Source organism: Paramacrobiotus metropolitanus, unplaced genomic scaffold (assembly GCF_019649055.1).
Source record: "Paramacrobiotus metropolitanus isolate TYO unplaced genomic scaffold, Prichtersi_v1.0 Parri_scaffold0000177, whole genome shotgun sequence".
In the NCBI taxonomy this organism is placed as follows: Eukaryota; Metazoa; Tardigrada; class Eutardigrada; order Parachela; family Macrobiotidae; genus Paramacrobiotus; species Paramacrobiotus metropolitanus.
The window spans coordinates 120,421-141,980 of NW_026570397.1; the positions used below are offsets into that span (position 1 = coordinate 120,421).

General features: G+C 45.2%; 2 protein-coding genes across 2 annotated transcripts; one reads left to right on the plus strand and one right to left on the minus strand.

Moving 5' to 3' along the window:
• Positions 1–14,636: 14,636 nt before the first annotated feature.
• LOC129600444 (carboxypeptidase D-like) lies at positions 14,637–15,966 on the minus strand. Its single transcript, XM_055498950.1, has 4 exons — positions 15,871–15,966; positions 15,162–15,526; positions 14,821–14,994; positions 14,637–14,763 (listed from the first exon to the last, which is right to left on the minus strand). The coding sequence occupies exons 1-4, from the start codon at positions 15,964–15,966 to the stop codon at positions 14,637–14,639; spliced, it is 762 nt and encodes a 253-aa protein (XP_055354925.1).
• Positions 15,967–16,120: 154 nt separating this feature from the next.
• LOC129600441 (proliferation-associated protein 2G4-like) lies at positions 16,121–20,218 on the plus strand. Its single transcript, XM_055498946.1, has 12 exons — positions 16,121–16,159; positions 16,304–16,371; positions 16,537–16,617; positions 16,815–16,937; positions 17,017–17,122; positions 17,193–17,262; positions 17,832–17,930; positions 18,001–18,235; positions 18,826–19,100; positions 19,233–19,457; positions 19,524–19,742; positions 19,803–20,218. Exons 2-12 carry the CDS (start codon positions 16,362–16,364, stop codon positions 20,178–20,180), a joined length of 1,821 nt encoding a protein of 606 aa, XP_055354921.1. The 5' UTR covers positions 16,121–16,159; positions 16,304–16,361; the 3' UTR covers positions 20,181–20,218.
• The last annotated feature ends 1,342 nt before the right edge of the window (positions 20,219–21,560 follow it).

Consider the following 21,560-nt stretch of genomic DNA (forward strand, 5'->3'; position numbering starts at 1 on the left):
TTATTATTGCAGTAGATTATGGATCAAAATATGTAGTAATGGAAGCAGTGAAAACTATTGATGCTTTTACGTTAGCGCAATTTTTATATAAAAGAATTTGTATGGTTTTCGGTATGCCGGTCAGTATTACGAGTGACCGTGGTTCAAACTTTATGTCTGAAGTATTTAAGGAATTAATGGCACTTACCGATACTACGCATGTTCCGACTACAGCCGGACATCAGCAAGGCAACGGCCTTGTGGAGAAACGTGTTGGTGAAGCTAAGAAAGCTATCGCTAAGTATATTAATGATAAGCAAACAGATTGGGATTCATTTTTACCCGGTTTGTGTGCAGCTTTTAATAGCAAGGTAGTAAATCGTACTGGATTTTCACCCTTCGAAATAATGTACGGTACTAAGATGCGTCTTCCTATTCATAATTTTATCCCGGAGGTTGATCTCGAAAAGTATCCTATTCCAGCACATGTGTATGTGCAGAAGCTACAGCAGACTTTAGCGGAGTGTTTGGATCTTGTCCATACTAATGAATTGCAGCATAAATTCAGGGATAAAATCAGGTATGATGAAAATAAAATTGCTGTTGAATATAAAGTAGGTGATCAGGTAATGATGCATAAGATTGGTCAAACTAAGGGGAAGAATAATTCTTTATTACCAAAATGGACGGCAGGATACACCATTGAAAAGAAAGTGGATGATGCGCATTATATTGTGACCTCGAATACGCGTGGTAATGTAAAACGTGACAGAGCGCATGTGTCGAGATTGAAGCCCTTTACTTTTCGCGAATTTGCGTCAGAAAATGAGCCCGAGGACAAGGTTGCTAAACCGTTAAAATGTAAAGAAGGTATGGAAGTACAAAGTGAGAGAGTTCTGTTACCAGAACCGACGTTCCCTGAACTTAAGGAAAATGACTTAACACCCGAACAAATTCAGATGCTAGCTCCTAGTCCAGTCGTAATTAATCGTACTAAGAGCGGTAGAATTATTAAGCCTGTTGAAAAATTTGGTATGCAACCGAAAGCGGCAAAACCGGCTAAAGCGAAGAAGAAAACGTAAAGTTTTTAAGAAATATACTTCAGTAGGTTATTACGAAAAATCGCTTGTTGAAACCTATTGACTCGAATATTAAATTCTGTGTTGGAAATTACGATGAAAGAATAATTGGTTAAGTCGGAAATTAACATAATTATTATGGTGAAAGCAGGCTTCAGTAATGATCAAGGGATGAAAATTTTTAAATTATTATGATAATACGCTGAATTGTAGTGTAGTGGCTCGGAGCGATAAGTTTGTCTTATCTATGTTTACTTGCTCATGATATTAAGCATAATAAAAGGTTAGCAGGATTTAACGTAAATTTTTGCAGAAGCGCAGTAGTAGTGTGGCAAACTTAAGCGCACTTTGAGACTGAAATTATATTTGCAAGTTATACAGTATACGTGTTTCAAGTTAATGAAACTTCATGAAACCGAATTAAAATCTTCTGAGAATTTCCTGGAGAATATGAGCATATTTTTGAGAAGTACAAAATGCGAATAATCTTATGAACTCAGTGGACTTATGTAGTATGAAATTTGAAATTTTGGTTAGTACGATGAATTGTAGTACAGTGGCTACAGCAGTAGAAAATCCGTCCATACGGTATATGCTGTTATGAGTTGTTAGAAAACGTGGAAACGTAAACCGGCATTTTGGCGACAGTAAATTTCTGTTAATTAACGTGAAATTAAGCTGATATCAAATTGGCTGTAAAATTTAAGTGATGGAAGAGTGTTTGGGATTGGTGTAATGATGAATGTTGGGTTTTTGAATTTTGAAAAAGCTCAGTTTCTGTCATGAAGCAATGGTAAATCCTATGTGATAATTCTGTGAGGCGGTGTTGTGAGTCGTAGTAAAGGATTGGTCATTATATGAAGTAATTATTATCACAGTAAAATCTGTAGATTTTGAGCTTGCGAAGTACATTGAATAATTTGAATTACTTAAACGGCATTTGTGAGAAACTCACTAATATGGATAATTTTAGAAGAGATTAACTTTCCCAGACAATGGTACGTCAGTATCTCATCGTGTGACTGTCAGTACCAGTTATGACGAAGCGAGAATTTTCAAATATAACATAGCAGGAGTTTTAGTTCACGTCATGCGCCCAAACGATGGATCTGTTATATAAGTCGTCGGATTAAAAAGGTATCGATATAGTTTACCGAAACGTAATATTTTTAATGAATTATGCAGTGATCAAATTTAAGGATAATGTTTTGAATATGAACGAGCGGTAAGCAATGCGTATTAAGTATAGTACTTGGCTAAGAGAATTGTTGATATATATCGAACTACAACGGTGAGCGGAAAATATCTACTATGAATTCGCGAAATATCTCCAAGCTAGAGAAATGCAGTAATTTTCAGCGAATAGAGGATAAGTTATGATTATGAAGACAAAATGCTTACAGCGCAACTTGACGCAAAACTCGTATAAGTGGAAGTTTTGGTAATGTGATGTAATTGAAATATGCGGAATCGATTAATGATTTACGGTTATAACCTCTGAAGAAATGGAAATATGTTGGCTAATACGTAATGACCTTTCGAGTTACGGAAATCTCAGAATCAATAATATAGGCATTATTCTGTTGTATGAACCCGGGAAGTGGACAAATAGTCCCACCCACCCTTAAAACCCGTTTAATTGAAATAGAATACCCAGCAGTATAATTTTTAATAATTTTCGAAGAAGAATTATCGTTGAGCAGAATGAAATATAATTTCCCGAGCTTTTGATCGATAAATTATTGAGGTTTTATCTTTTACCGGATCAATGAACACTTAGGTTTGGTAAATGAAATGTGAATATACAGTATGTTTCAGTTTTAAGAATTGAGAGAGAAAATCCAACCGATATTGGGCAGTAACGGTGTTGGTGACTCCTGGTGTCACCTTTCCACACCATTCACTAGCCGCAATTTCAGCCGTTTACATTGTGTGATAATTTATGTTACGGAGAGATTTATATCAATTTTTGATAAATGACGAGCAGATTCTCTGAAATATTTAGCCTATGTAAATTGTATTGTTTTGTTGAGAGGAGAAGTCAGAGTTTCGAGAATAAGACAAACTCAGCCGGTATACAATAAAAGGTTCTCAAATAGTTATATCACGGCATGGCACTCCACCATGGTTCTTATTATTAATTATTCGGAATTTTTTATGAATCTTTTTGCTGAGAAATGAAAACTTGGTTTCGACACGGTGAATTAGTGACTAAGCGGTGTAGCGGATATGTACATAATTATGACGGTAATTGGTAGTTGTACCGATGTACCTCCACGGTACATATTGAAATAATTATAACATGGTGCTTTTTGATTGTAATGAAGTTTTCCTATGCACAGTACGTGTTTATTTCACGTCATGGCATACCACCATGGTTTGCAACCGTTTGTTAAAATAACCGTCATAACTGAATACTGTAAGTGGAAAATGTTAACATTTTTGTATTTTTGCACAGAGTGAAAATTACGATTGAACTGTTTATTCGGAATGGTATACGGGTTAAAAGCCATGAATATTGGGTAATTCGAAATTTAACGGATAAATACGCGTACTGGATTTCAGTACTCAGTAAAAATTTAATTCTTAACAATTTTCACGAGAATGTATACGATTTGAAAAAGTTAAAATTGCGGTAGCATTTTCAATTGTGAGCAGTGTCAGAAAAACCTTATTATGAGAAAATTCGTAGTGGCGCAGTGAGTGTGACATTTAGGATACTTTTGCAATATGCACGGGGTGAATCGGTATCAAGTTCTGAAATAAATTTTTGTAATGCATTATTTTTCCTCTTTTGCCAAGTGTGCAGTAGTAAGGATACAAAATAGGAAAGTGTAAATTTTACTTATAATTAAGTATAATTACGGAATTCGGTATTTAGTTGCAGAAATTGTAATTTCAGATAATAGTATGGTGAGAATCCTAGTGTAGTGGCTTTTCAAAACAGAGCAGTACAGCTATAGATTTTGTATAATTTGATATTTCACGTCATTAGTTCACGTCATGGCAAACCATGATGCTTCCAACGGCAAGTATAAGTGACTTTTAATTACGCTTATTGAATCCAAAAACTCGTAATAGGTAATTATCTAGAAATTTAACGGTAAATGCTAGTTAAGCACAATGGTGCTAAACGACCGAAATTGAACTATAAAGACTGCATTAAGTGAACAATTATGTAAATTTTAACTTGCTAAAAATTGAACTGATAATGTTGTGAAACTAGTGCTAGCTCATGAACCTGAAATATTCAATTTAAGTGGTTATAAGCTGGAAATTGTTCGTAAATGATTTTGCCTTGGTTGTTTACTGTTTTGTATGAAGCGGATTAGGTCTCTTGTAGCAGCTGATTACTTTCCATTGAAGAATGTGCGGTATCGTGATTCTAGTTGGGGTTACTGGTCACTGTGAATTATGATTTTATCTTTTGTTGTGTATGTGGGTGGATACTCTTTTGTGTACAGAATTTTTCCAGTTTTAGCGTGCTTGCATCCGGAAATATGTATAGCGGCACAAAGGATGTTGTGTCCTCTGATTTTAAGAAGTTCTAAGCAGTGAAAAATCCCAGCAATGCCAGAACTATGCAGATCTAGATCTGGCGGTATGATGCTTCTGATGATTGGAATTTAGTACGGAATAAGCCAGGAAAATGGACGTATAGTATTGAGCTAAGTGCGAGTTATGAGAAACGTAACAATTCAGGATTATCCGGTATAACCAGTAAAACTGTAAGAATGTCGAATGATTGTAGTGTAGTGGCGTGCGCATGGTTCGTACAATCAAGTTAAGCGTAGTTTAGCCTACCTCCTTTACGCTAACGTCAGAAAAATAATGTTTGTTAATTTTTGCGAAATTAGGACAATTACTATAACTAATTACTACTAAGTCGTATAGTTTATGAATGCAGCGGTAATAATTCCGATTTTAAGAAATTTTAAATTCTATGTGCAGAATACAGTAAAATGCTTTTCAATAATTGGGTGTAGATACCTAAATCCGAGTGAAACTAAATGCATAATCAGTAGAAGTGTTAACGATGATTACTTTTTAATGCAGTTTTATATGTTCCCACCCGCCCTAACCCGTTTCAGGAATTATTATGAACGAACGTAAAACACAGATGTTTTGAGCATACTATGTTGAATTCTTGTTGAATTTCGTGGGTATTGTTTGTTTGAGTAATGTTGTACAGTGTATTGCCATATGATATATGCAGTTATTTGTAACTACAGTATTTGTCAGACTTCGTAGTATAAGGTCTTTTAGTCCGCCTACCAATTCCGCAGTAAGATGTAAATATAATCGACTTAACGAATAAGCTTTAACACTATGTTTCGAAGTAGCAATATTTTTGTTAATTACGGTCAATTACACCAACAGCAGATTTAGTATTTTTAAGTGGTACAGTATTTGTCAAAACATTTACTATTGCATAAAGTCTGGGTATTGTTAAATCTTGTTTGTAGCAGTTAACCTTTTAATCCTTTAATTTTCACTAGTTGATCGTAGTACGGTGGCTTCAATCGACTAATACTTTCGTGCTGTTGCCAGTTAGAGAAATACGAAATAACATCAAATGACCAATTTAAAGCACTTAATGCTAAAACAAGAACTTTTTGTCGTTTATACGTTTGGATCTCATGGACGTTCCTGCTCTCCGCCTTTCCACTTCCTTGGACTTCCGGATTGCCAGTTACGCTCCAGGATCCGATGACCTTTAACTTTAACTCACTAACAACTTACCGGATCGAGCGACGTTACTTACCTTTTGATGGCACCGGATAGTCAGGATGGAATTTGGCGATAGTGCTAGATGTTACACGCACTATGCGGATGGAGCAGATGTTACGATTTCCTATGTCCCTATGTTCGCTTCCTCTACGTTCCACGTCGTTACACGATGTTCCACATTTGTTCCACTACGATGCAGCGAAATCTCGTTTGCGGGGGTGACGTGTACTGGCGTCCCTTAGTACACATCGGTACTACTTTACTACTTCTACCCTTACAACTAAGGCCTAGGCTTTACTACAACTTCTACGCGAGTCATGACCGCGACTCCGAGTATCGACTTCTCAGAAATCCCCAGCAGAGAACTTTGACCGCGACTTGCCATTTCGACGTGACCGCGCTTCGATGACGTAGTTCAACCTATTGTTCTAGTGTATTAGTCGACCCCATGTTCTCATTAGTCCACGTGTAGTGATGCAGCGGTGTGATTAGTCCACGTGTCCTCAGATGTCTCTTATTGGCTAGAGTTTAGATCCCTATTGTTCTCAGACCCGTACCTGCGCGTACGAAGAGCCAGCACTTGCGGTGCCCAGGGCTATATAAGGCGCTCGTCGCCCACACAAATGTCAAGAGTTGTAATCCCAACAAAAGTAGAGCCTTGTTACTCGATCTGATTAACTTCAGGCTTTTGCTCTGGTCTTCTCTTTCCAAGTGAGGCTGTTCAAACTGACCTCTGGGTGACCTTTCACCTATTGTCAGGGGTCATTCCTCTACTTCGTCGACGTGCATTATCATCTTCGGATATTCTCGTGACGTAACAGGCTACCCACTTGATCCCACTTGCATCCTGTGACCTTTCGGTCTCTTCTTCGATCTTCATGCCCTGTATCGCCAGGTTGATGGATATTTCTCTTATCGCTTCTGCTAACATCTAGCGTCGGACAGGTAACGTATACTTCTCCGTCGTTTGTGTATTTCTCGTGTTTGCAGGACCCGGACCTCTTCTTCTTTTCCTTTCCCTCTTCATACCAGATCAACGTAATCTTCTACCATCTTCCGTAACAGTTTGAGACAGAGTCGCTCTATCCGACTGGACGTGGTCGGACAAGTGGATACAGCACCCACTTCACTGTGTTAGGTCTTTCATTCACGTCAGTTATGTCCAGGTTTTCTACACCGGTAAAACTGCGTTCGGTTCCGCGAAAGGTGTATTTAACCCTTATAAAATGGTGAATGCTATAAAGGGAATCCCCCTTATGATATACTCTACGAGACAATCCGGTTCCTTAGGGGTGCGAATGTTATACAGGAGTGCATTTAATAAAGAAGTGTATTTAAGGAGAGGTTTTACCGTACAGCAAATTTCTTGTTAACCGGCATGGGGGACATTATTGCCGGTACGAATTCATAGTTGTCCGACATGGGGGACATTAATTCCGGAGTGAATTCATTGTTGCCCGGCATGGGCGACATTAATGCCGTAGTGAGTTCACAGTTGTCCAGCATGGGGGACATTATGGCCGGAGTGAATTCATAGTTGCCCGGTATAGGGACATTAAAACCGCAGTGAATTCATAGTTGTCCGGCATGGGGGACATTAATTCCGGAACGAATGCATAGTTGCCCGGCATGGGGGACATTGATGCCGGAGTGAATTCATAGTTGTCCGGCATTGGGGGAGATTAATGCCTTAGTCCTGCATTTCGTTGCTGGTGTCCCTTCGTCGGCCTTGTTCAGGATGTGGGCCGCAACTGAAGCGCACTCTGGTTGCTATGTGTGGTGCTGCTTCTGGCAATGGTTCTGGTATGGTCCTGACGTTGATCAGGCCCAAGTAGTACTTTGGCCATATGCTGGCGGTTACGCCAGGATGTTGGACCAATTTCTTTCTAAGTTTTATAATGTCATTGAAGAGGTTCGAGCACATCCGCTGGAGTGCTTTTGGAGTTTCCATGTAATATTCTCTATAGTCTCACAATAGGGCTGACCTGGTTGGAGCCGCCGCGGTTGCTGTGCGGCTTTAACTGCTGATCGGTCAATGGCGGAAAGGCGGTTCTTTCGTTGGCGGGTGTTTGTAATCCCCGCGCTCCATACCGTTCTGCACCGCTTTGTTGATTTCCGCCACCGTTCCCATTCCCTGAGCCGGTGGGCTGCCTTCGGCTACCATTCCCCCCGTTGCCACGTTGTTGTCGGGGTTGTTTGCGTGGCACCAAGCCGAAGCGGTTGGGATTGAGTGCCCCTGTCGGTAATACCTTCTGGTATCGACACTGCGAAATCAAGGTACCGTATCCGATTAGGATTGTCCATGTAATCTTTATTGGCGTGGCCGCATCCTTCAATTTTGTGGTTTCCCCAGAGACAGTAGTTGCAGATTATGGTTCCGTCTCTGGTCCACCGTTCGAACATGCGCTCGATCCGATCGATGTACATGTTCTCTTGGCCTGCACTGCCTCCTTGGCCACGTCGTCCGGAGCCACTATTGCCGCCGCCTTGCTTTCCGCTGAAACTGGCGTTTTGACCTCCGCAATATCCGCCTCTTTGTCCTCCACCGCCACCGTTGCCCTGGCTATAGCCAAAATTCCACTGGTTCTGGGCCTGGCCATAACCACAACCACCAACGTTAGGCGGTGTGGGCCCACGGTGTGGCGCGCCCACCTTCATAGCCGCGATAGCGGCATATGGTGCTTCAATTTGAGCTTGGGTTGATGTAAGCGTCTGTGGAGGATAGTAAGCCGGTGATGTTGGCTGTTGCGGTACGACTTGGGCAGGTGGCGTTGGTGCGGCCGCCCGGATGACCAGGTATCCTTAGCCCGCCTTCCCGTCGTATTCGGTTTTACCTGCCGTAAACTGCCGAATATAGTCCCGAAATTCTGTCGGAGACTTCGGCAGCCAGATTTCTAGGGCACGGCGCAGTTCTGGCTCAGTCATATTGGTCTTCGGGAAATGGTGAGTCATTGTGTCGTCTAAGTTGGCGCGTGCCTGGAGAGTTAGGATTGTGTCACAGTTTTGGTCTGTCGTCTCGAAACCGTGTCAGGAGGTAAGGTGCGAGATGTCTCCAAGAGCATTGGCCTGTTGGTTCTCGTCGTCGTATCGAGCGGCAAACTTCCGAAGAAATTCGTCGACGGTCCAGCCGACGCCTTCTTCACGCTTTACCCGGCCCTTATACCATTCCTTGACCGGTTTGGACAAAGATGCGAAGATGCGGCTCATAAAGTCCGTGTCTGGCTTGTTAAAGTCGGACGACTGCTTACAGATCCTTCTGATCTGGGCAATCCACCCTTTCACGGCTGCCTGGTCGCCGTTGAAGGTCGGCTGGGTGGTCCGGGCGTTAGCTTTTGCATACGAGTCGGTCAGCATCTGCATGTGTACCAGGTCATGCACTGGCGGACTGGCACTTGGCGACGGTGCAGGCGCTATCTGCTGTACCACTACTTGTGGCGGTAGCTGCAGTGCCTATGGCCCTGGCCTCGGCCCCTGTTGAGGGTTCAACAACGGTTGAGGTGGGTATTGGATGGCTCCGTTGGACGCCATCCACCCGTATGTTTCATTAGACAGCTGAACTAGCACGGGCGCATGCTGGCCCTGGTTTGGCTGAGCTGCCGGTCTGGGTGGCGTCGCCGTCGCTGGCGGTGCGCCGGGTGGGTTGGGCACTTTCTGGCCCGACTGTGGTTGGGCTTTGCCCGTTGGGGCTGATGGCCCGAACACTGGGCTCGGCGGGTTGGTCCGGTTTGGTTCCGTGCTGCTTTTTGGAGCTTAACCTGATAGCTGATGTGGGCTCAGGTGAAAGTTCATATTCATCAACAGGGATGGGTACATTAGACATGGCCCTAAGTATCCTCGGCTCGGCGTCTGGTTCTGAGACGTTGGCTGGCTGGGCTAAAGAATGGTCCGGTTGGCACGGACGGTGGAGTCTGAGTGGCGGGCGTCACTATGGTCATTTGACCCATAGTTGCCGATGTGGTGACCCTGATTGGTGGTGACAGCAACGTTACTGTCCCCGTTGATGATCCCTGGTTCACTGGACTCAAGGGCGTTGGTATGGTCGGCGGTTGTCCCGTTGATGGCTCCGTTTGGAACCGTTGACGCGGTAACGTTGATGATGATACACTGGCTGCTGGTAGAACCGTTGGTCCTGCCGCAGGGCCTCGTTGACTTTTTCTTGTCGACGTTGTGTATCCGAGTCCGGAAAGGTCGGTGGTTCTGCGGACATCTCGGAATGTAAATTCTCGAGATGTAATTTTTTCGCATCTAAACAGGTGTTCTCCGTGCTTACCCTTCCGGGTCCTTGTTAAGTTCAGTAATACGTTGGGCGGCCGCCTGGTAGTCTTTAACCAAGCCGGCATTGCTGGGCTTCAATTTGATGATCCGGTCGTGTTGGCCTTGAATCACCTGTTTGGCTTGGCTGAAGGCCTGCTCCAATTGGACAAAATTCTGTTGCCCAATGGCGCTGTTTTGCACAAGTTGCGCTCGAATCGTTGATTCGATTCTGAGCTGGCTCGGGAGCGCAGCGATCTGCTGCTGTAGTTGCACGATCCGTGCTGCATTATGTTGAACCGTTTCGTCCAATAGTCCTCCTTGTTTGGTCACCTGGCCGAGAGTTTGATGATTCTCATACAGCAGGTGAAATCCGCTGCGCAGGCGATTAATCTCGTCCTGCAGCTTGGACATGTCGTCGATAAGACGATCGTTTTCTGTCTGAAAGTGGACCGCCTCAGAGTCAGTTTCGCCGATGATGATTCGACTTCCGGCCAGCCGAGCAAACAGTTTGTTTGTCTGTTGAGGGTTTATACCGGGCCCGCATTTTATGGCATTTTTTAGCATTTTCCAATTATTTTGTGAGTTGCCGCGACTTCAAAACAATCGTTATGCAAGTTATTGCCATTTCTTGCATCTGACCTTGGAGTTTATTATACAACATTCTCAACGGGAACAGTGCGAATGAGATGGATACGAGCAGTTTATAATGTTTTACCGGCGCACTCCCGTTTGTATTTCCATCCGATATCACTGCTGAAGTTAACAACTGAATATTTGCACATGCCATACCAAAAAATCCAGAATTGGCCACGGCAATGTACCAACCTATAACATTTTTTCCGTTACCTTCGAAAGTGTTATGGGGCTAAATAGCCAAGGACTATGAAACCCCAGTTTGGGGCTGAATAGCCAACTAACTATTAGACGGGCTCCACTGGGGCAAAATAGCCCAGTAGTTATTTTCCCCCCACACACTGGAGCAAAATAGCCACTCCGTTAAGAAAATCTATACATACTCTATGTCGTCGTAATGTCGATAAATGTCCGTACTGTCGGACATGGTTGGAATAGCACAATGGTGAGCAGAGAGAGAGCATACGCAGGGCGCGATGATGATGTAGCCGTAGTAAAGGGTGATATGGCGGATGTGGAAGTGCACGGCGGTGACATTGGGGAAGGGGAAGGACAGCAGACGCAATAGCTAACGTTGCGCACCATCGCCGTGCTTACGATGTCCCATTCCGGTATTCCGCTGCAGCAGAAGGATTAAGCGGTTACACCCTGCTTTATCGGTGGCGTGCTTGACGTACCCTACCACCTGTACCCAGCTTTATCGGTGATGCGCATTGAAAGATTAATGGCAGTAATAAATAGCGCCTTTCTTGGAAGCCTTTGTAAACACAGCTGTAAATCGCACTTTTGATTCTAATCGAACCAGGAGCACACCACAATGTCACATGCAGTGCTGCCATTCTTCACTTCCGTCACACACTGGCATTATTGCTCCGTAGAGAGCGACAGAAGGTGCGGCCAGAGGGAGCTCACCAACGTACTATCAAAGTTGCTTGTTTTTTGTGGAGCACGACGCCTTCCACGCTGCCTCAATGCCCACACCAACGTAAATCAAACGTGGAGGTCACTAACTTCTTCACTGACTTGCGGTACTGAAGGCTGCATCTGATTAACTATTTGCATGTGAGTGCGGCCTCCTGATTAGCTCCTGGTGTCCTGGGAGTGCGGTTACACACAAACAGCCGAATGCCTGAGTCAGCCTGACCACACCGTCAGGGTGTCACTGCGGTCGATACTGTTCTTTAACAGCTCCTGACACGCCTTCAGGACAAAGTCAATCTCCCGCTCATACCACTGGTGAATAATAAGTTCTTTATTTGATTGTGTTTACTGAGCGGTCCTCGCTGATGCAAATATCGAGAATAAACAGGTCCGATTATTTATTGATTTGTTCGTGTTGGGTGAGATTGCTTGCTTCCGCTACGTTCCGGTTATCTTAAGTCGCGCCACTAACACGTTCAGTGACTTACAGTAATTGGGTCGTATAGGAGATCAAAAAGGGATGCAGCCTGTTATCAGCATGGTGATCAATGTTCGTTAGGAACGATTAGCTATTAATAACAACGGCACACAGCCAGCCATTATATATATTATATTAATAATATATATACTTGTACGTAGATACAAATTCGCAGTCAGGAAGAAGCGTCTGGATCCGAATGCGCTCCGGCAGAAACGCTTGGACTGGAGTGCGCAAGGGTTACATAATTACCTCTCTGACAAGAGTGAGCTGGCACCCGGCAGGTGTCGTGCTCAGCTCGCACCTGTGTGTGCGGCGATTGACCTGTCTTCTCTGCGCCTTTCGACATCTTGCTTTTTACTTTGAGTTGTACTGAAGAAGAAAAAGAAACAGAGGTGTGGCGGGCTAAAAACACATCGAAACCGCTGGTGATTGCACACCTGGAAATAGCTCAGTGCTGCTGAAAAGTCTTGTTTAGAGGCAACAACTGGACAGTGAGCACAAACGGGACGCTGATCCCACGAACATTGTTAACAATATTTAACATGTTAAATTGTAAATTGCTTAACGTGGGTACACTTAACGTGCGTCATAAAATCACGAGTGACTCCAACGATTTTGGTTGTTTTTTCAATGTTTAAAATTTACGCTTTTGATTAGTGTAAAGCTGCGCACGCGAATTCTTATGTGTATTGGCTGATTGCTTAATAAAATTAAACGCAATAATTAATTTATTATTGCTTAATAAATTGTCATAAGTGGATCACTGTTATTGAGATCACACAGTGAATCACAGGTAAAGGGACTGAATGTCGACATCAGCGCAGAAAACGGCTTGGTTGACCTCTTGACAAGAAAGCAACTGGACGTCGGAATATGAGCTTATCTGACAATCATCTTTTTTTTGTCAATGCCATAGAACAGAGCCAGCTTACTTTCTATACTGTGGTAGGCTCGTGACGGAAATCTGGAAACTGGTATTTCCGTTTCTGTCGTTGAATAACGAGACAAGTACAACGACATCAAGGCAATAAAAGCTAAAAGAAGAAGACCGTTTCTGAAAAATATAAATACGCAGATGCAGAGTACGGTATCTTAATGCGGCAAGTATAAGAAAAGTTTTCGATGGCATGAAGCAGAGTAGAGCATCCACAGACTTATTCTCATAGATCGTTGGGCATTCGCCAAGAAAATTAAGTCTGTAAGTGCTGCAGGTTCAAATTGCATCGCCATATGTAAACGCACTAAGGATGTCTAATGACTATTACTACTATAAGGGCACTACTATAAGCCAGTGAATAGGCACGAATTATGCGATTATAAAAGTCCCGCGGCCGATCTCATTTCCTGGCAGAAATGAGATCGGCCGCGGGACTGCGATACAGCGTTGGTAATCCGTATCATTTCCGTTTTGTGCAATGGTCTTTTGCTGGCCATGTATGCCGTTCCGCCCCTTCTGCGCAGCGGCTTCATTATCTTTATTTGGCTATCTGTGGGGACATTATCGGCGACGGCGCACGCGTAGAATGGCGTCGGCGGTCGGCTATCGGTCTGCGCCGGGCTCTTTGCCACATTCTGCTCTAAAGTGTGCAAGCGGCGACCACTGTACTCGAGCAGCTTGCAACCGTATCCGGAAGATTCGCAGTCCGCACGCCTGTAAAGGGTCTTCAGCGCACTGCCCAAGATGGCGCTGTAGGTGCTGATCGTGGCCCGCTGTGCGCTCATTTTGAGTGCCCGCTGACGAAAGCAGCGCGCCTGCACCACATGCGGGACGTCGACGCCGGTTGCGGACAGCAGTTCGCAATTGCCCACGCAGTCAACACGCCGCGGCAGTGAAGAGGTCACTGGTGGGAGAGGAATGGCTAGGCGCACGCGCCGCTCGCAGCACAACGTGCGCATCCTCATCGTCCTGACCGGACCGGAAGCGTTGGGGCCGGTTGGATGTCGATGAACGTGCACTGTCTGATGCTCAGTCGCGCGAGTGATCGCACCTCTGACCGCATTGCCGACATCATTAACATGTTGCGCTCGGCCATCAATACGCTGCGTTTACTGGGCTACTGCTCCTGTCAGTCTCACAATGCAGTCAAGGCTTTACTTTCAAAACAAAACAAAATTCTCCTTTGGGCAGCCGTGTGACCGCACTGTGATCACTACGATATTACAGAGTAAATAAATATCTTTCTGCTCAGCTGCTCTTTGGTTCCTGAATGTCCAGCCCGTGTAAGAGTCGACGTTTTTGAAGCGCAATTGTTGATTGGCTGTGATTTCCGATGCGTATTGTGAGATCTGATCTGCTAATCGTCTGAACGGTTTCCACTTGACACTGCAGACACCGCGTGATCAGAAGCTGCTATTCCTCCTAAAGAAAGGCCACCGAGCAGTTGATTAAGTTGCCCTGTTGAAATGGATGTGAAGTTTGAGCTCAAGAAAGTCATCTGAATGTCGCACATTTCCCGCTTGCTGGATTGTGCAGTCTTCCGTGGTTGTCCAGCTTCTGTGGTTATTTTTATAGATGCTGCTACGTGAACCGGGTGGCTAAGCAAAACGGCTGTCTGATATTATAGCACCACCTCCATCTCGAACTGCACATCGTCCACCGGTCCGGCGGTACTCGTTCTAACGCTTCCACTACTCTTCAGCATGAAGATGACCACGGCGGACGGTGTTTTTGCCAGCATGGTCACCCTGCAGAGTTGCGCCGCTCCGGTTCGTTGCCTTTATTAAGCACCGACATTCGCTAACAATTTCCCGTCCTTCACCGACGTCACCACGTGATTAACATCCTCCGCCTGGATCGTCACGCCCTCCAACGACCGCCTGCCCTCATGGGGCCCTTGTGCACCTCGATCATGGAGGCAGGTTAATGGACGCTTGCTGACCTCCCAGAAGGAGGCCGGGTGCTCGACGGCGGGATACCTCCAAGTTTCAACACCACAGCCCCAGCGTGATCTCGAAGGCGTTGCTGCGAAATTATCTGCAGTCTTGCCAACCCCTCCGCTACCGGGTAATGTTTGGCGCCGTTGGGGAAGCCGTTCTTCAAGTTCTACGGCAGCGTTTGATGTATTCCGGCAAGGATGGCACACAAAAACATGGCCTGGTATCCCTGGGAATTCACCTCCGCCACCTGCTTGAAGATGGCGTCGCCGGGACTCTGGCTGTAGACGGAGGAGCCGCCGGTGGGGTTCTGCTGGAGGTCGCCGCAGGAGTAGCTGACCGGCGGCGAGCCCGTGGAAGAGAATGAAGGAGCAGCGGTCCAGGACATGATGACGGCCGTCTTTGGCTGCTGGCGGGCGTTGTCGCTGGCAAATTGGTCGTAAAAAAAGGTTGAAGGGATGCGGTTGTCCGTCCTGACGCGGTCCTGTACGCAAAGTAGTCGCTTGAACAGGAGGCCGAATCCGTTGGGGTTCACGGAAGGCAGGATGTGGATGTAGGCGGCATTGATCAGTGTCTGAATACCGGGTGATACGGCGCGTCGTTTTAGCTATCCAGGAGGGTCTGGATCAGCAGCAAGAGTGTGATGTACGAGCACGATTGGTTTCACGAGATTCCTGACCATTGTCTTGGCAACACTGACAGCTACAAAATAATTATCTATGACGTCATTATCTATGACTATGTTGAACGTATACGGTATATCAGGTTGTATTGGTCAAATCATACTCAGTACATAATTGTCAGAGAAAACAAAACACAAAACTACAATAGAAAATATTGTTGTATTGTTGTTTCTGTTGTGTTGTTTAGTTCAGCTGCCATTTGGTTAAAAAACAGTGCAAGTCAATACGTGAAAACGAGTAACTCGCGGCCCACCACCTCCTTGCGGTGCATGTTGCCCACGTAGTTAAATTCCGGCTTGCCCTCAACGAATGCCATCATAATTTTAGCCATACCGAATGACATCAGATTAACATCATTCATAAATCATAATCAATCAGCGTGCGTCGAAAGGTTTTTCTTGCAATCTTTCTTCGAGAAATAATGAAGAATCAATAACAGCTGACAAACGGGGTGTTTTGCCAACGTCCAGTCGTGAGCCGTAGATGTCGTTTGCGACTTTGCGGCAATCGCGATATTTGTAGAGGTTGGTCTTCTGTTAATTTTGATGTACAAGTAGTTAGTACTTACCTGTCGCAATGACAAACATCATCTGTTGTGAAGGCGTGGTGTTTAAAACGTGGCAGGGAAAGTCCGTGTGAGTCTACGCTGACTTCCCGGCGTCTCTTAGGTATCTGACTCTCAACCGCCCAAGGGCGGCGTGTTGTTGCCAATCGGAACCAGCAGCAATGCTGATACGTAAGTACTGTACGTTACAACTGTGTAAAGTGCTCACTGCTCACTGCTCAGTATGCTCTACGCTGTAACTTCAGTTTTACAGTCAGCTCTTCCTTATCTTGTCATAGAAGCTTTTTTGAAAAGTTCTTCCTGTAAATTCGATCATTGTTTTTTTTAAAATGTCAGCGTCGCCCGACCCTGAACCATTCATCATTGGGAGCAAGGATATGGGGGACAAATGCAAAAGAGCTGGGCAGATCGCTAACAGTAAGTGTGCAACTGGTGCATCCACCGCCCGTTTCTCGTGTGGTCCTTCTCCGATCCCTTGCAGTCACTAGTGCGCCGTCCTGAACATATCGTAATCCAGTTAAGCCTGTGATTTGCGTGGACTGCTCAGAGCTCGCTGCATTCGTATGCGGGTACCAGAAGTAGAGAATTCACCAGATTCTTCTTTTTGGTTACAGAAGTTGTTGACAGCCTTCTGGAGAAATGCGTGCCCAGCCAGTCAGTGCGGGAACTGTGCGAAGCGGCTGATGCCATGATCGTCGCGGAGACATCGTTGGTTTTTAAAGCCAACCTGTATAAAGGTTGGAGCAGGCTTTACTGCCCAGCGCTGTGGTTTTGTAGTTGCCGTTGATATGTTGATGGAGTACAGTGCATTGACAGGTGTTGCTTTTCCAACATGCATCAGCGTCAACAACTGCGTCTGCTACTTTTCCCCCCTCAAGGCCGACCCCGACCGTCTGCTGGATCACGGAGATCTGGTTAAAATGTATGGAATTGCTTTTATGTACCGTAATTGCTTTATCACTGAGCCGTGTTTGTTTGTTTTGTTTCTCCAGCGAATTGGCCGTCCACATTGACGGATACACCGCCAGCGTCGGATATTCACATGTTGTTGGCGCTACGATGGTGAGTTTTTTTTTTTTTTTCAGGCAATAGCCAATTAAACGTAACAAAAAGCCTGCGCCGAAAGACACTAATTAAAAAGTTTGAATTTACACATTGAAAAAACAACCAAAGTCATTACTGTCACATCCAACTTTCGGTCGCGCGTTTAATGTACCCAAGACAGCAGCCGCATTTCCTTTAACAACAGCGAGACTAAAACGTTGTCTAAGGAAAGCCGTAGATCGAGATTCCCCGGTCACATCGCGAATCTTCCTCCCGACAAAACGTATCATCTCAGCAAATTCCGAACCAAAAGTTCCAAGGGTTTCGACTGCGAGGGTGTAGAACAGATACCCCATATCCTCCAAAAATCCGTACTTCCCGCGCTTAAAGTCTTCCGCCAGCCGTGCCACGTTACCTGGCTTCTTTGAGCTGGCTTTTACGTGCGAGGTAGCAGTTGCAGTACGTTGCCTTGTTTTTGAACTGAATTCGGTTTTTAGTGGGTGTTGACTTCGTGACATGTTGCAAATGCTGCAAGAATAGCCAGAGAACTGTTTTCCAGCTTGTAAGCACAACGTGGGTGATTGCAGGACAGTCCGGCGAGCGGACGCCACGCCGACGTCATGCTGGCAACAAACGCCGCCATGGAGGCCTACTCGCAGCTGATCAAAGGCGGAGTTGAATTTGATGTGCGCCTGCATGAGTGTACTCGCTAGTTGAACACGTTTCAGCTGATAATGCTTGTTATGCTTTTGGTAGTATTGCAAAGCAAAGCGAATGGTGGAGACCGTAGTCCAGGGCTTCCAGTGCAAGCTAATGCACATGCTCCCCGAAGGGAAAACGAAATTCCACGTCAACGAAGTCGCTCAACTGGAGATTCTGGTCAGCACGGGCGAAGGGCTGGCCTACGAGTACCTGGACACGGAGAGCAACATCTTCCGCTGGAACGACCTCTCCGATTCACTACCTCGCTCGGCTTCTCGTGGTGCGAAGAGTGAGTGCGAAATATCGAGTGCAAGCTACGTACCTTGTCATTTATCGGAGTAATGCAGTACGTAATCGGTATTTACATAATCCTGCTTATAATCGAAAATATTATTTTCCGTTGCCCGTGTTACTTGTGTTGCTTGTCAGCATGGCTTCCTTGCCCTAGACTGAATTTTTAGAAGAAAGTTTCTTCTAATTTCAAGAAACTGACTTCGCAATTTACAGTATAATTTTTTGTAAAATCTCGGTATGATCGGACTTATCGCACCTTTTCGGTATGATTGCACTTATTGCCAGCCATGAATTATTCAAAAGTAAAATTAAGTGACGAGACAAGTCAGAACACCAGTATTCACCAGTATGACGAGCATTCACCATTACGACAACTGTCGACAAGCATTCACCAGTACGACGAGCAGTAACTATTAAAATTAATGATTAATTATTGTTAATACGTATTACGTGCAGTGCGTACAGCACGATACTCTGTGCATTAAGCTGGTTATAGGTAGCTGCTAGCAAAACTGCTCTTTTGCCTAGCGTACTTGTTACTGTTGATGTGTTGTGTTGTTGATTATCATTGCATGGATTGCTTAGAATTCCTCGCCGAAACTTCTAGCAAGTATGGAACCTCGAGTTTTTCACTGAGGTACTTTGACGACGAGGAGACCGCCCGCCTGTCCGCCCAGGAGTGCGTCGATCACGGTATTCTGCTGGGGTTCCCGGTACTGTATGAAAAGGAAGGCGAGCTAGTGGCGCTGCTCAAATGCACCGTGGGTATCACTCCCACCGGAATCCAAACGCTCACCGGCTGCTCCTTGAACGTGGATGCCTACATATCGAATCACAAGATCGTCGACGTTGATTTAGAGGTGCAACCTGTTGGTACTGCTTGTGCGGCATCTGGTGTACATTGTTAACTATGCAGTCTTTAATTTAAGCCTTCTGTTGAGTTAGTGCTGGTGTTGATGCAGGAGGGGGATTTGTGACCATGTCATTTGCAGGCGCAGTGCAGCTATCGCGTGGAGATGCGCGTAGATCCAAAGTACCACTTCCAGCTGATCGGTCAGAGCGTGCAACTGAACAAAATTCGAGATGAGTTCCAGGTGGAGCTGCAGTTCCCGCGCAGTGACGCGGCCGCTGAGGATGCCGACAAGATCGTCATCGTCGGGCTGGAGTCGCAGGCGCACGCGGCGCGCGACAAGATCCAGACCATCGTTGAGGCCGAGGTGAGGAAACAGAGATGGTCAACTGCAGCGCTGCAGAATGTAATGGCGTTGGTGTCCGTTGTGCAGAAGAGCCAGTCGCAAGTGAAGGTCCCCCTGGACAGCCGCATCCACGCCCGCATCATCGGCGACAACCGCACCGGTCTGCAACAGCTGGAACACCGCTTCCAAGTCAAGATCAACTTCCCGCGCCGCGACGATGAGGACGCCAACGTGGTGACGGTGGTGGGCGAGGAGGGGAATGTGCACGCCTGCGAGGCGGAGCTGAAGCGACTGGAGGGCATCTACGTGCGTCCGCTGACTGGTTTTCATTCACAGCAGGGTTAATTCGCGCGTTTGTTGTTGCAGCTGAACGATGTGGCGAAGAAGACCGCAGGTGCCCACCGAAGCACGGCAACGGGCCCGGGGCGTCAGGACGCCAAGTCGAAGCGGAAAAGCCCCGTCGCGATGTCAGCCAAACCGTCCCGCCGTGGGCGACCAAAAAAGGGCGCCAAACCCCGCACTGGAGTGCTTAAGGGAATGCTACGAAAAGCCTTACGTAACCGTCACGTCCGCGCGTTTTCGGAGGAAGAGAAACGAGAAGTAGTCGGTGTGTATCGTACGTATCCAAGCGAAGCCACGGAAATTGCCAACATTTTGAACTGTACAGGCTTGTCGCGTAACACCATTTATTCATGGTTTGATGAATGTGAGCGCGCTTCCGGTCACACGTCGGTGGGAGGATGAGTTGTTGCGTTTTTGCAGAGGTACACAGACGTATGAAATGTTTGGTCATCATTGAATAAAACGGATCAAAGGATTGAACACAGATTGGCGTATACTATACTATATAAGACACCTTTATATGTACCTAATATTATAATGTACGTATACGAGGACAATTGGGTGCTGCGAACACCCCCTGCACGATTGGGCTGCGATGAACAGTCTTTATTATTTTGCAAGTAAGCGATTGCACCGCACTTGAAAACACATGGCTGTTATTACGTGATTCAGTATGTACGCAGCGCCGATGCCCGCTTTTGGAAAACACATAAATTAAAATAACGTATCTAACTCAATGCAGGAGATCGATTTAAGCGGTAGAACGAAAGCTTGTAAGCACTAGACAGCGGTCGAAAAAAGCAAGTGATTAAAGATGGCAGCAAGATGTTTGCCTATGTTACAGAATGTGAAGTACTCGTATGTAGAAAGTACGTAATATAATAAGTAACTTTAATAATACATGTTCACTGCAGCTGGCCAACCGGTGACTGAATCAGTAAGAAGTAGAATAGTACGTACAGCAATAGAATACAACATGAGTTGCTAGGATGTAAACAGCATGTGTACGGAGTACAACAACAAGAATTCACAAGACACCACACAGAATATGTTCTTCTTTATTGGGTTATTATGCGTGTAAAGTGCAAAGAAACGAAAACGTTCTTGGATCCATACTTCGAATACTGCCTTATATGGGCTCCCCTTATATTACTCTCCCTTATCTGGGCTCCCGGCTAGTTTGCAACACCCGTCAAATTAAATTTATCGGATTTATAGTAGAACCCTTTTCTACTTCTTTCAATCGGATTTACCATTAAGCCCACCAAAGAATTCCGAAATTTAATATACGAATTATATTTATATATTTTATTTATATATATTCTTCCATTAATTTCAACCGAATCTGCCAATGAACAAATTGAAAAATGCTACAAAATTACTGGCAAAATAAGTATTTTAAATAAATCAAAATTTTCAGTCAGTGATAACACACTGATAACAACTGCGAAAGTGTGAGTAATAACGTAACCGCCCATGTAGAGGGTTGCTCATATTGCTCGGGAGCCCAGATAAGGGAGAGTAATATAAGGGGAGCCCATATAAGGCAGTATTCGAAGTATGCTGTGTATTAAAACGTATCCATAGTCCGTACCGGTCTGACACTGCACTGCATGCACGTGTCCGTTCACGCTGCCATAATTTTCCCGCCAACGGAAAAAAATATAAAAAGTCAAAGTGACTGTGCGCCTCCGCAATCGAGGCGACTTGAATCCGTTGCGTAGGATAAGAAGGAAGCGCAAAAAAATACGCGACAGGTTCGGCAAGTGGAGGTTCCGCAGT

What these genes read in the sequence shown, in the direction of transcription:
- LOC129600441 (XM_055498946.1), top strand. An exon ending in ATGTTGTTGGCGCTACGATG is followed by an intron (nt 17,263 to 17,831) that starts GTGAGTTTTTTT and finishes GGGTGATTGCAG; the next exon opens with GACAGTCCGGCGAGCGGACG. An exon ending in TCGTCGACGTTGATTTAGAG is followed by an intron (nt 19,101 to 19,232) that starts GTGCAACCTGTT and finishes TGTCATTTGCAG; the next exon opens with GCGCAGTGCAGCTATCGCGT.
- LOC129600444 (XM_055498950.1), bottom strand. Translation starts at nt 15,966, where the DNA reads ATGGCTAAAATTATGATGGCATTCGTTGAGGGCAAGCCGGAATTTAAC. An exon ending in TGGTGGGCCGCGAGTTACTC is followed by an intron (nt 15,527 to 15,870) that starts GTTTTCACGTAT and finishes CCCGGTATTCAG; the next exon opens with ACACTGATCAATGCCGCCTA. An exon ending in TCGGTGAAGGACGGGAAATT is followed by an intron (nt 14,764 to 14,820) that starts GTTAGCGAATGT and finishes GCAACTCTGCAG; the next exon opens with GGTGACCATGCTGGCAAAAA.